The following is a 13,474-nucleotide window of genomic DNA, read 5'->3' as shown; positions in this document are numbered from 1 at the left end:
ACATTAAACTCAGCTGTGATAATGACACAAAGCATATTTCAGAGCTTGAACCATTTCACCCCTTCTGAACACCTCTAAATTAGTGGTTCAGCATTGAGTATCAAATCAAACCACCCAAACAAAACAATGGTCAAATAATCAAGTACAAATATAGTCACTTTATTAAGGACTACAGAAAAAAGTATATCAGTTACATGCATGCAGGGTAAGGTAAGCAGTGCTCATAAAATTACATCTAACCCCCCTGATAAACTAACACAGAAGAGTATGACTGGGTTAATAGTGTGTTGTTTTAAACATCTGCTTGGAAAATCTTTTCAACGTATATTCTCCTTCATAGACTGTACAGAACAAAACAAGTCATGGATATGGATGCCAACGTTTCTTTAATGCATCTTAATAAATCCAATTTTGCATTCAGGTAGACTGTTAAACTGAAAGTTAGGCATCAATAATCATTCTTTTCTTTGACTTACACGAAGGAACCAACATCAACAAAACTCTTTTTATGATTACAATAGTAGCTAAAGACCTAACTTCACAAAACATGAGCAAAAACAATTGAAATAAAACTTACAAAGAGTGTTGAACACTGATGAGAAAGGGGAGACTGAAGAACTGAAATGCTTGCCTCTACAGAAAGATTGACTACAAGAACTTTAAATATTTGATTTTTTTTTTTTTGCTGAAGCACAACTGAGATGAAGCAACAGCTGCTTCTTCAGACTCTCATAATGGTGACCCGAACGAACGTCTTAAACAACATAACAGTAGCATTTCTACTCTACATCTTTACCTGTGATTTAAGAATACTGAACATAATACGCCTGTATTTGAACAGCAGAATAACTTTGAAGAGGTCCTATGTTCATCAGAGGCCCCAAGACAAGGAAAACTCGGAAGTTTCTACAAAAATAAGAGGAGAAAATAGCAATCACTGCAGTCTACAGAGCTACAGTTGATCCTTTCAGCTGTCTGCAAGCGTGGGATTTATTTCCGGGATCGGAGCGACTTGCGTGCGGCAGGTTTGGCCTTCACAGCAGATTCAGTTGGCTCCTTCTTAGCTGCCTTGGGCGACGGCCTTTTGGACCCCCTGCTTGTCATCTTTTTGGCTATGGGTGATTTAGGTTTGCTGGTCGGAGCGGCTTTCTTGACTGGTGTGGCTTTCTTGACTGGTGTGGCTTTAACAGGCGCTGGCGCCTTTTTAGACGCTGCTTTGCTCGCAGCGATGGGTTTCTTGGCTGGTGGAGGGGCTTTCTTGGCAGACGCAACCGATCTCTTTGAGGCAGGAGGTTTTCGGCTGACTGTTTTAGCCCTTTTATTTTGACGAGCTTTAGGCGCAGGAGTCCGTTTCGCACGCTGGGTCCTGTGGAAAAATAAAAAGTACGTTTAGCCTTGCAAAGACACAGCCCAAGTTAAATGTCTCTATGATATTCTGGTATATGGTTTGGGATTTTTTTGCCCATTTTATTATCCGACAAGTAGAAGCCTATGTAAGCTTGTTTCCGCCACAGAATAAAAAATAAAAAAAAGGTAATTGCGACTTTTTATCTCAAAATTCAGACTTTTTTCGGACAATTGCGAGTTTACATCTCATAATTCTGACTTTATTTCTCAGAATTGATTGATATAAAGTCAGAATTGCGTGTTGTAAAGTCAGACTTGTGAGATATAAACTATCCTGAGGGGAAAAAAGTTAGAAAAAAAGTTTTTTTTTCCCTAGAATTGGCCTGATAACTCGCAATTGCGAGTTTACATCTCACAATTCTGAGAACAGATGTCAAAATGTCGAGATGTAAACTCGCAAGTGTGAAAAAAAGTCAGAATTGTGATATAAAGTCTCAATTCTGTCTTTCTTTCTCATAATTGTGACTTTATATCTCGCAATTGCGACTTTATTTCTCAGAATTGCAACTATATCTCACAATTGCGACTATTTCTCATAATTCTGACTTCATATCTCTAAATTGTGAGATAAAAAGTCGCAATTACGATAATTGTTTTTTATTCAGTGGTGGAAACAAGCTTCCATAGAAACCAGATAACACACCATGGTTTATTGCGCCGGGATAATGATTTGTTCAAATCCCTAAAACCAAGTATAAAATAGCAAGTTCTTTGGCACTAATAATTGCTATTCAGACGTTATGTGATGTACTTCACCTCTTTCTTCGGGGAGGCTCATCATCGTCTGATTCTTCCTCTTCCTCTTCCTCCTCTGACTCCTCTTCGGATTCTTCGTCAGAATCGTCACTTCTCTTGCGTTTGAGCTTCTGTTCCTCCTTCTGTTTGAGTTTTTCCATCATTTCTGGAAACAGAACCGCTGGGCTGCAAAGGAGGAGCGACAGACAATTTGTCAATTCAAGTAGTTCCATCACATTTAATCTTCATTTTGTACAATGCCTTAAGTCTCACCTTTCTCATATTTTTATGACAACAGACATGATTGCAACTAATCAATTCACCAAGTTTCATCAAAAACAATTGTAAAAGCTAAGAACTAATAGTTGTAGTTAAAGGATTAGTTTTTCACCCCAAAAATGGTCCCATAATTTACTCACCCTCAAGCAATCCTAGGTGTATATGACTTTTTTTTCAATCGGAGTTATATTTAAAATAAAAATAAAAAATGTATATATATTGGGAGTAAATGGTACCCTAGATTTTGAAGTCCTTAAAAGTGCATCCATTCATCATAAAAGTAATCCATACGGCTCCAGGGGTTAATAAAGGCCTTCTGAAGCCAAAGGATGTGTTTTTGTAAGAAAAAATATCCGTATTTATTACTTTATAAACAATAATCACTGGCTTCCAGTAACAGCCATTCGCAAGACGAGTTCTGGCGGAAGAGTGATCTTTATTAACCCCCTGGATGAAAGAGCCAGGATATTTTTTAATATAACTACATGGTGTTTGACTGAAAGAAGAAAGTAATATACCCAAAGGATGGATGGTTTGAGGGTGAGTAAATTATAGGATAATTTTCATTTTTGGGTAAACTAACTAACCCTTTAAAATGCCCCTGCATGAACGATTTCAAGTGTAAAAAGCCCAAAAGCAAATTTAAGAACAATAAAATGTGCACTATGCTTACAGTAGTGTTAAATTATAATTTAAATATTATTATAGTATTTATTGATATTTTTAATTGGCTTCTATTTTTATATTTTTTAGCATTTTTGTTTATTTCTATTCAGCTTCAATTCATTTTTACATTAGTTTTGATATTTTGTAGTACTTTTCTTTCAGTAAGTTGCCAAGAAGACATTTCAAATTTACGTGCAAGTTTAAAATTGTTCATGAAATATTTATATTTGTTTTTATTTAAAAAACTTAGCAAAAAAAAAAAAAAAAGTCCTCGATTGTTAACAATAAGAAAACTGGTTTATGGTGAGCCGAACTTACCTTGGGTAAAATGGATAGCTTAGCTGGTACGACCCACTGAGTCCATGACCAGAAATCTGCTCCATCCATCCCATCATTTTACACTTCAGCAAAGTTCTCTTCAGGTTTAGAACTGGCAATCAGAAAGAATACTTTCATAAAAATGCGAGATATATGAAGGATGGCTGTTATATAAACTGATCAAGAAAACTATTTCTGTACTAGCGTTCTTATGAACAACTCCTTTGATGATGACAGAAGCATGCCAAAACAAAAGCAAACTAAATTCAGTCCTCAGAGAGCAAAATAAATTCACTGAGGAGTGAGTGTACCGTACCAACTAAAGAGACGCTCTTCTGGTCCTGTTTCTCCATGAGGAATTTGCGCAGTATGGTGATGCTGCAGGTCTTGGGCTCATTCATGGCTGTGATGGCGGCCACTACAGCATCTTCCAGCAATCCGCCACCCATGAGCACCTTATTCCCAGCTTTCTTCAACTGTCAAACACAAATGCAGATTCTCATCAAACCTGCTTGTTGTAGATGTCGAGCGATTCAGAAGGGTAACTACTAACCTGGAATGTCCCAGAGGCCCCCTTGCCAGTGATCTGCTCCAAGAAGCCCTTTTCCACAGATCTCTGCAGGCAGTTCTTCAACACGTCAGGCCTTAGAGATTTACAGAAGAACCCTTCGTTAATAAATCTTCAGGCCAAATGTATGTACACAATTTCAATCTGTAACTCTTAATGGTTTATGTTTACTATGTACAGTTCTGCATGTATGGAAATGGATTGGATTAACACTTTTATTCAGAAGTGATGCATAAAGTTACTCAAAAGTGACAGCAAAGACATTTTAAATGTTACAAAACTGTTCTATTTCAAATAAATGCTGATTTTATTCATCACGGTTTCTACAAAAAGATTAAGCAACTGTTTTCAACATTGATAATAATAAGAAATTTTTCTTGTGCAGCAAATTAGCATATTAGAAAGATTTCTGAAGGATCATGTGACACTGAAGACTTGATAAATTCAGCTTTGCATCACAGGAATAAATTGCATTTTAAAGTAAATTAAATAGAAAACAGTTGTTCTAAGTTGTAATAACATTCACAACATAACTTTTTTACTGTATTTTTAGATCAAATAAATCTTGGTGAGCAGAAGAGACTCTCAGAAACATAAAAAAAAAATCTCACTTTGGACTGATATTATTTCATTCCCAACTGTTAAGTAAATTCTTTCAGGTTTAAACTGTAGTCTAGTTATAGGATGTTGAGTCAAAAATGACCTGTTCTCCACATTGAGTTGAGGGAAGTATTGTTCCAGGTACTTCTTGATTAGGATATAGGACGCCTCCTTGGGTTCACAGAGGCGGGTGATGATCAGAGGCAGAGACTCTCCCAGCGTCTCCTTCGTCGCTGCAGATGCAGCCGACTTCTACACAACAACATGACATTGACAAAATGATGACAAACCATCAATAAAATACCCAACATCATGCATCTCAACAAGGTTCAACTAATTAACACATTTAAAACAGGCTTACATCAATGCAAAGACAATAAACAAGTTACCTTCCCAATGGCGAAACTTCCAGAGAAGCCTTTGCCCTTCAGCTGCGGGTAAAGAAGACAAGAAAAGAATGGCTTTTGACTTACTGTATGTATATAAAACAAGAAATATTTGTGTGTTAAATCCCAAATCACCTGTTTGACAGTGCCCCTCTCAACCAATCGCTTCAGGGCCCTCTTGTAGAGGTTTTTGGTCTTTTTGTCCATTTCCACAGACGGATACTTCTTCATGACATATTTCATAATGGTAATGGAAGAGGCACCACTCCGTTCTTTGATACTCTGTGGGTAGATTGTAAAGATGCACATATGAGATGACAACTTTAAACCCGAGTTAGAAACAATTCAGCATTTTTGAACCATCTTTAAGTTAAAGTCTCCATGAAATCAAAATTGATCTATTTTTTTTTTAATGAATGTAAAAAAAGCCTAAATTCCGATTTTATTGAGACTTCAAAATTCATAAAAGTTGTGTTTGTTCAACACCATGAACAAAACGTGTGAGAATCCAAAAATTTGTTGGTCAAAGAGCTTATTTTCTGCAAAAAATCCAAAAGCCAATTGAAAAATCCCATTAGTCGAGGGAACCAGGGAGATGGGAACTTACATCACTGCAGCACCGTATACACATTTTAACAACTAAAATATTTGGTACTAGTATCCAGTAATTCTATAAAGAAACTGGATAAAACATACTTAACCCTAAAACCGTATTCTGGACAAATGTGGGCAAAATAGTTTTGATTTATTTTTAAAAAATACTTCCCTTGATCTGAGCAGTACAAGACTTGGCTACTTTTCCTAAGTTTGCCTCTTGAACACACATTTTTTTTTTTTTTGACTAAATTTTAAAATGTTAAGTGCATGAAAAAAAAACCTCCTTAATCTTTTATGTGGGTCATAAATGGGCACCTATAGAAATGAATGGGAAAAACTGTAATTTAGAGCAATCTAAAATAAGCCAAAATAACAGGTGACAGCAAAGTCACTTCATCTTTAGGTTTTAGCTCTAAGAACTTTTTGGAATGATATATTAATGTAGTTAAAAAAATTTAAAAAATAAAACTACATAGTAATTCATTTACATAGAAATGATTTACATAGAAATGTGGTACTTTTTGAAGTAAATAAATTCAAAAAATAGCCCCAAAATAAAAAAAGCACCATAAATGGATAGACAAAACTTTATGGAAGACAGTGATATAACATTTATAATAAATAAAAATTAGCATCACACCTGAGTCCTCTGTGCCCACATTTGTCCACAATTACAGGATTAAGGGCTATAAAGTGAATACGGTTTGAGGGCTACAAGTGCCAAATGACAATCAATCAGAAGGTTTACAAGAAAGTAACCATTCCCGTTAAATTGTGAACCAGACCTCAATTGCTTCCAAGATGATTTCTTCGACTTTGGGCTGGGACAGAGATGATGAAGCCAGTTTGTTGGCAGAAATGGTCGCCCAAGCAGGAATCTTCTTTTTCACCTTTTTCCCTTTGTCATCTCCTTCTTTGTCACTGTAACATATGAACAAACAATACATAAAATGCTTAATGAGCCAAATAATCTAATGCTTAAACTCTAAATAGGAATTGAACGATCTTTATTTTTGTGCAACAGCCATTCTTACACTTTGGCTACAACATCCTTGACTTTTTTCTTCTTGCTCTTCCCTTGTTCAGCTGCTGCTTCTTCAGTTTTCTCTCCTTCATCAGGCGTCTCTCCGTCCTCTTTGACCTGTTTCTCACCATCGGCGGCCTCATCCTCGTCATCACCTCCTTCTTTCTTGTCCTCCGTGGTCGCAGGTTCAGTGGTCGCCGAATCCTTCTCTTTCTCCTTCTCAGCTACAGGTGCAGACCCTTCAGCGGGAGCATCTGTGGGATAGAAAACACAATGTTCTCTTAAGGATGCTTTATAAAGCCATACCACTTGTGCAATATTTTATAAACTCGTTTGAAGTCATATGTTAACTTTGCACGAAGAGGGGAGGATTTTCAGTGTCGAGTAGCTTATTTTAGGATTATTTCAGTGCATACGAACCAAAGTTTTTATTCCTGGGTGAATTATTCTAGTCTATTGTGGACAGTCATTATTTCATCTCAATATGACTGATGTACCATGCAAGGGGCAGTACGTACCTTCCTCAGGGGCATTTGCTGGGGTGGCATCCTCTTTGGGTGGGGCAGCAGCTGATCGGCGAATGGGCATGATTTAAACCTGCCAATAAATACTTCATTATTATGTATGTATACATGTATATTTACATGTATATTTACTTTATGGTTACTATTTATATATAAAATGCATCTGAACTGGGAATTCAATGAAAACAAGTAGCATTGTTTAATATGTTGTAATGCATTTCATTGTGTAGATTGCAAAAATTTATTTACAAAATTACAGGAATTGTATTCTCTGTTTTGAACACCTTAGACGTGTGTCCCATGACCTCTGTTCGGCAAAGGGAAGTTCGTGTAAAGAGAAGCACCCCGACAAACGCACTGGCCATTAAGGCACAGCAAATTAACAAGAAAGGAGCAACAATCCCATTGTTTATTTGCTCCTTTTATAGTCTTTGTTGCTATATGTAGCGAATAACGTGCATGTAGTCACACCTGCACACATTTAGTCACAGCACAGGAACTGAATTGCATGTGAAACACAATATAATCGAAAATGGCCATTTTGTCCATTTTGCCTTGTAGCTAACAGTAATGGCGCTGCGTTGAGCTGAAAATGGTAAATGCACGAGGCTGCAGATTCAAAAGAGTAAACAAAACATACGCGCCTGCAGAACGTGTAAACTAGTTTGTAAACGGAGAATGCACAATTTCAGAATGAGCTTTTTAATGCATACCTTGATGTACTGGTTTATCAGTTGAAAGAAACACTCCCTTCCTTTTTGGAATTCACTGTTTACGCGCCCCTCCCCCTCTTGCGTACGCACAGGGACGTACGTGTCGACGCATGCGTGCGCGTGCCAGCACCAGTTCGTCCATTGTGATGATTGTGAGTTCATTGTGAGCGAGGTGACCTTAAGTTACTTTTTTTTTTTGTATTCAAACCTAAACATCATTATGTTACTATTTCATGAAAGATATTACAAAATTACTTGTTTCCAATTATATTTACTTACTCATTTTGTGTAACATGGGCAAACATGGATATTATTTAGGCCTATATAAGTAATATTTATATTAATGTGCATAAAAACAAACTAATAAATAAAATGTCTGTTTTGTGTATTTGTCATTTGCAAATTAAAACATTTATATTTGAACACAAGATGGCGGTATTTTCTAATAAATTGACTGAAGAAGAAGCCTACTACTTTTTATACGATAAAACAAACGTTTTTTTTTTTTTTTTTAAATGACATTAGCAAGTCAATTCAAGCCACTTTTACTTATAATGTTTTAAACAGAACAGATTGTTTCAAAGCACACAGCTTTACCGTAGTTCTGTACCGCAGGTCTAAAAAGAAAAGTGTCACTGTTCCGTCTTGGTAAAGAGCTCAAGATAAGGGTCATGATCCATGTAGGGGGGGGAAACGGCACCTTTAAGTTTCATGTCATGCTACATTGATATGGTTGACAACTATTTTGAAGCAGCTTTTTTATTTGAGTAGTTCATTAGCCTTAATAGTCCTGCAGTGTGACTAATCATTTTTTTTTAAATGTCCCAGATCACTCTCACTTATATTTTAGGTAATTTAAACTGCATATACAAGAATAAAATTATTAATTGAAAAAGAATTTGAAATTGAGTTTAGCATGGATGTCACACTGCTGGACACTGCTTGAAATGTCACGTCAACTATGTCAAAAATACTATATATTATCATCATACACCATCACTGTCTTACAGTATCACTAAATTCAGTTGTTTATGAGAGAATGCAGAATAAAGACATATTTTTTCCCCTGGTGCACAAAAGGAGACTGTGCAGAACACAACCGGTGGGGTTTCACACAGTATTGAACACCCACACCCACACCAGTATGTGGCGTCCCACAATCATTCTGTAAAACCTGCTGCTGAAAAGTGCAAGATATGAAGCTTTTCCATCTAAATGACTTTTCTATTGGGGCTCTTAACACATCTGGCCTCTCAGCATGTTATATTAATCTTTTTCTTTCAGTATTTGTGTTTGGTGCCTGGCTCCAAAAAAACAGTGAGATTACTGTGGTTACCATGCCAACCCAAACCTTTTTTTTTTTTTTATCTTTTTTAGAGAGATAGCCCACTGTTGCCTTGGAGACAAAAGTCCACAGAAATTGGTGTACAATTTCTGTATTAGATGTATTACTGTATTATTGTATTAGGTAATGCTCTTTTGGCATCATTTATATCTCGATGAGTTCTTCTCGGACGAAGTTGCATCAAGGAAGTGGAAGGATCCTGAACTAGAGATTGCAACAACATTGTTTCTGGAGCAGCAATGTGAGCTTCATAAGTCTTACTTGTGTAAACACTCGTGTGTTTTGTGTCTTAATCAACCTTTTCCACACACATATGCATTTTAACTTGTACTCATCGCTCTGTCCATTTCAGCTAAAATGATGTTTTGTGAAGGCCTCTCCTGTTGTTTTGTTTCAACACGCGCGTGCACCCCCTGCTGGTAAAGCCGACTAACAGCAGATGGAGAGTATGCTCGGTAATCTATTGCTTTTCCTGCAGTTCCTGGACGCCACTGTTGAATTTACTGTCGAATTTGAACCACTGAATTTGAAAAAAATAAAATAAATAATAATAATAATAATAAAAAAGAACCACTGAATTTGTGGAAGCGAATTTTCAAGGCGAAATAAAATGGACCGAAAAATTGCCTGTTTAATATTATAAGTTGTATTTTTAAACAGTCTGAAAATTTTGGAAGTGAAATATGAAAGGTGAATATGGATTATTGAATTTTTAATCATGAAAATGTGTTTGAAATGTTTTTAAATGAAATATTCACAGCTTAAATATTCAACCATGTTGAATTTCAGCCCATAAGAATGCAAGCCTTAAAAATAAAATGGATTAAAATGCAATGCATTTTTTTCAGTTGGTGCAATTCAACATGCTTTTTGTTTCAAAAATATTTGACATTATTTTACTTCCATACGTAACAGTGATAATAAGTTAAATATAGCTGTACTGCTTAATATTTATGTGGAAAACATTCAAAATGACTTATTGTCAATTAAAAAAAAAAAAAATCAATTTAATGTCCTTCCCAAATAAAAACGTCACTGTCAACAAACTTTTGAACAATAGTGTGTTCTAAATAAAATTAACCTTTACGAGGACACCGTAAAACACTCAGGTGGACTTCGACTAATACACTTTTCAGCTAATAAACTTTTATTTGTGGTTTTAAATGAAACAGCGCATATCAGAAAGAAAGTCACTTTTATTTAATGGATATAAACAAGCCGACTGACACTCAAGAATAGTTGGGGGATACAACACATACAATAGCAAATATCAGGGAGGTTAAGGACTCTGAGTAAAGCCCAACAGGGTTTAAAAACATCGAACATGACACAGATTTCACACCGAACGCCTCCGAGGCTCTTGCACCGCTAACTTTCTGCAACACACACTCAGCCACTCACTCACACCCTGGAACAATCTTATTTGCATACACAGACAATCATGCAAGCATATCCCACACTCTTTTAGCGTCTCAGATCTGCTCCCCGAAAACATGCGAACGCTTTTATTTTGTTGCACGGGCAAACCACTGGCAGTGGGCGGGAAGATGTGGGTGAGGACACACCATTCTCAAACACATTACACCATTATGATGCCAATGCGTCTCATCGGTGACGACTGATGATGCACCATGGACAAATGAACCCCACGTTCACACGGTATCATTCAGCATGCTGACACTCACATTGGACTGCTGTACAGAAAAAAATAAAAGCAATGTACAAATCTTACAGTTCCAAACTGACATATTCAAAAGAAGAAGAAAAAAAGCATGAACCATAAAAAAAGCATAACATAAATAAACATCTTAAAAAAGTAAAAACAACGTTTCTTAGATTTACTATTTCTTTTCTGGCATTTGTCACAGTGGTTTGTTATTATCCAGAGGTTTGCATTTTTTTTTGACATCATGAAATAAAAAGAAACAATGCAACTGGCACACAACAAATATAAATATAATCATTTATGTTCTCTTTATTTTGGACCTTCAAACCAGAGGCCCTTTGGATGATATACGTCTTGAGCCTACAGGGCTGAAACTTCTTTCTTTCGATATTTATTTCTGCGTATAGAGATCTATTAGACCTGTCTTCACCACAGCCCAGAGTTGGCACATAATGTACATAATCATGCATCATCACCACATGAGTCAACATTTCTCTTTTTTCTTTGTTCTGTATAATATATCTCTTCCCAAGGCAGGAGATCACCCCCCTACTTCAAGTATTCAGTAGTAAAAGGTCCTGAAGGTGGAGGACTGCAATATGTCTCCAAGAAGGTAAAGTCTGATGTCTTTTTATTTATTTTTTTGTCCTCTTGCTTTGTCTAATAGTACAATTATAGACTTGCACGACAGACAGACACACACATAAATATTAGAATATCAGCTCAAACACTTTTCTGGTGTTTGAAACTGGACTCAGAAACATCCAAGACGGAGCAGTATTCACATGGTGGACATATGATCTGTGTTCTTCAACCACAATAGAGCAACGTAGGAATATTCTAGAGCCGAACGACAATGATGCGTTCACATCATGACAGAATTACCGGGAATTCTCCGACTAGCTCATTGTGACGTGTTCATCACCTCAACAATTACCTTTAGCTTACCATTAAGCTACATAGCCTATAGTTTAATGGCATTTTAAGTTGCACAACGCACTTTCTTTGTTCCTCAAGGTTTGAGCGTTGGCATAAAAATGAATTTCCGAGCCTAAAGAATCTCTGAATATTTTAATTGCGGTAATTCCGGCAGAACGTGAACGCAGATTGTGTTTCCGGAACGTTCCAGAACAGAGACACGTGACGATCTGGAACTGACGTGAACGCGTCTGAAAATTGAGTATGGTAAACGCAATGTGGAAACACAAACAGGTAATTTTAACAGTCAGATCTTGGCTATATTTTGGGCTTCGCCAAAGTCCTAATGTAAACTCCACAACTACAGACAACAGCAGTGAAATGACACATAAGACAATGCAAAACAACTGTTCACATATCTCAGCCATCTTAAAACAATCTTCCACTTGAATATTTTGATGTTTCTTAAAGAAAAAGTTCACCCCAAAATTAAAATTGAACAATCATTTGTTCACCCTCATGTCATTCCAAACCTGTATGACTTTCCCAGATAGCAAACTGACATTGAATCAACGTGGAAATATGACATCGAAACAACGTTGGTCTGACATTGTTTTGCTCATCGAATTAACGTTGAACCAACGTCAGATGCGTCATTCTTTCAAAACTAACGGAAAATCAACTTGAAATCAACGCGTTGTTTCAACGCTATGAAAGCAAACCAATTTTCGATTTCATTTAGCTTTGAAGAATGCCGCGTCTGACGTTGGTTCAACGTTAAATCGATGAGCAAATCAACGTTGTTTCAATGTCATGAGAGACGTCGTTTCCACGTTGATTCAATGTCAGTTTGCTGTCTGGGTTCTCTCTTATCTGGAACAAAAAGACATTTTGAACTTGAAGACTGTTGGTAACCAAACATCTTCTATTATATTTTTTGATCATATGGCGCTTTTCTACTACACAGTAGTACCAGCTTGACTCGACTCGGTTCGTCTCGGCTCGCCTTTGTTTGTTTTTCCACTGTGTAAAAGTTGTACCTTGAGTTTTTTTGTATCAATTCCGACGAGGTTCTGAGCGAGCTAAGCCGGTACTAAAATGTGACGTGAAAACAACGCAGACTGCTGATTGGTCAGAGAGAATCGTCACCATTTACTGCGTCATCATTGCACACGCCAGATGGAGTATCCCGAATATCCCCGCCATTTTTAAATAGTTTGGCCAGAGATAGTTTCTAAACTTACTACTATTATTATTATGGCAACTCGGAAGAATACGCCGTGGTCAAACGAGGAGGTGCAGACTTTCCTTTGTTTGGTTGCCGAAGAGAGGATCCAGCGAGACGAGGATCCAACGAGGAACGAAAGGCGTCGCTATGACGACCGGGTGCTATTTCTGGTAATGGAAAATGGAGCGAAAAGCGAGCCGAGCCGAGCCAGAACTGGTAATGGAAAAGCGCAAATACTGTACAATGGAAGTCAATGGGAACCGGAATTGTTCGGTTTTGGTTTCCACTGAAGAAAGTCATATAGGTTTGGAACAACATGAGGGTGAGTAAATGATGACAGAATATTTGTATTTTTGGGTGAACTATCCCTTTAAGATGCCTTCACACTGACAGCGATACAATTCACCAAATAAAAGACTGCCGTTTGCTTTCAGCATGAATGCAGCTTTACCCTCAAGTGCGCTTGAGCTGAGTGTTTTTTTAAGAACTCATTAATGACT

The 13,474-nt window shown here is 37.0% G+C and overlaps 1 protein-coding gene across 1 annotated transcript; it reads right to left on the bottom strand.

The window, feature by feature from the left end:
- Window positions 1-138: 138 nt before the first annotated feature.
- hp1bp3 (heterochromatin protein 1, binding protein 3) lies at window positions 139-7,955 on the bottom strand. Its single transcript, XM_039673659.2, has 12 exons — window positions 7,818-7,955; window positions 7,099-7,177; window positions 6,591-6,834; window positions 6,342-6,477; window positions 5,095-5,241; window positions 4,963-5,004; window positions 4,677-4,825; window positions 3,959-4,049; window positions 3,722-3,881; window positions 3,406-3,517; window positions 2,164-2,328; window positions 139-1,366 (listed from the first exon to the last, which is right to left on the bottom strand). Exons 2-12 carry the CDS (start codon window positions 7,166-7,168, stop codon window positions 991-993), a joined length of 1,692 nt encoding a protein of 563 aa, XP_039529593.2. The 5' UTR covers window positions 7,169-7,177; window positions 7,818-7,955; the 3' UTR covers window positions 139-990.
- Window positions 7,956-13,474: the final 5,519 nt, after the last annotated feature.

Source organism: Pimephales promelas, chromosome 21, assembly GCF_988280905.1.
Source record: "Pimephales promelas chromosome 21, fPimPro1.hap1.1, whole genome shotgun sequence".
NCBI classification, from domain to species: domain Eukaryota; kingdom Metazoa; phylum Chordata; class Actinopteri; order Cypriniformes; family Leuciscidae; genus Pimephales; species Pimephales promelas.
This window is presented reverse-complemented; position numbering and strand designations above follow the sequence as displayed.

Coding starts and splice junctions, on each gene's coding strand:
- hp1bp3 (XM_039673659.2), bottom strand. CDS start 7,168: ATGCCCATTCGCCGATCAGCTGCTGCCCCACCCAAAGAGGATGCCACC. Junction 5,242..6,341: donor TCATCTTGGAAGCAATTGAG/GTCTGGTTCACA, acceptor ATCTACCCACAG/AGTATCAAAGAACGGAGTGG. Junction 2,329..3,405: donor AGCTATCCATTTTACCCAAG/GTAAGTTCGGCT, acceptor CCTCCTTTGCAG/CCCAGCGGTTCTGTTTCCAG.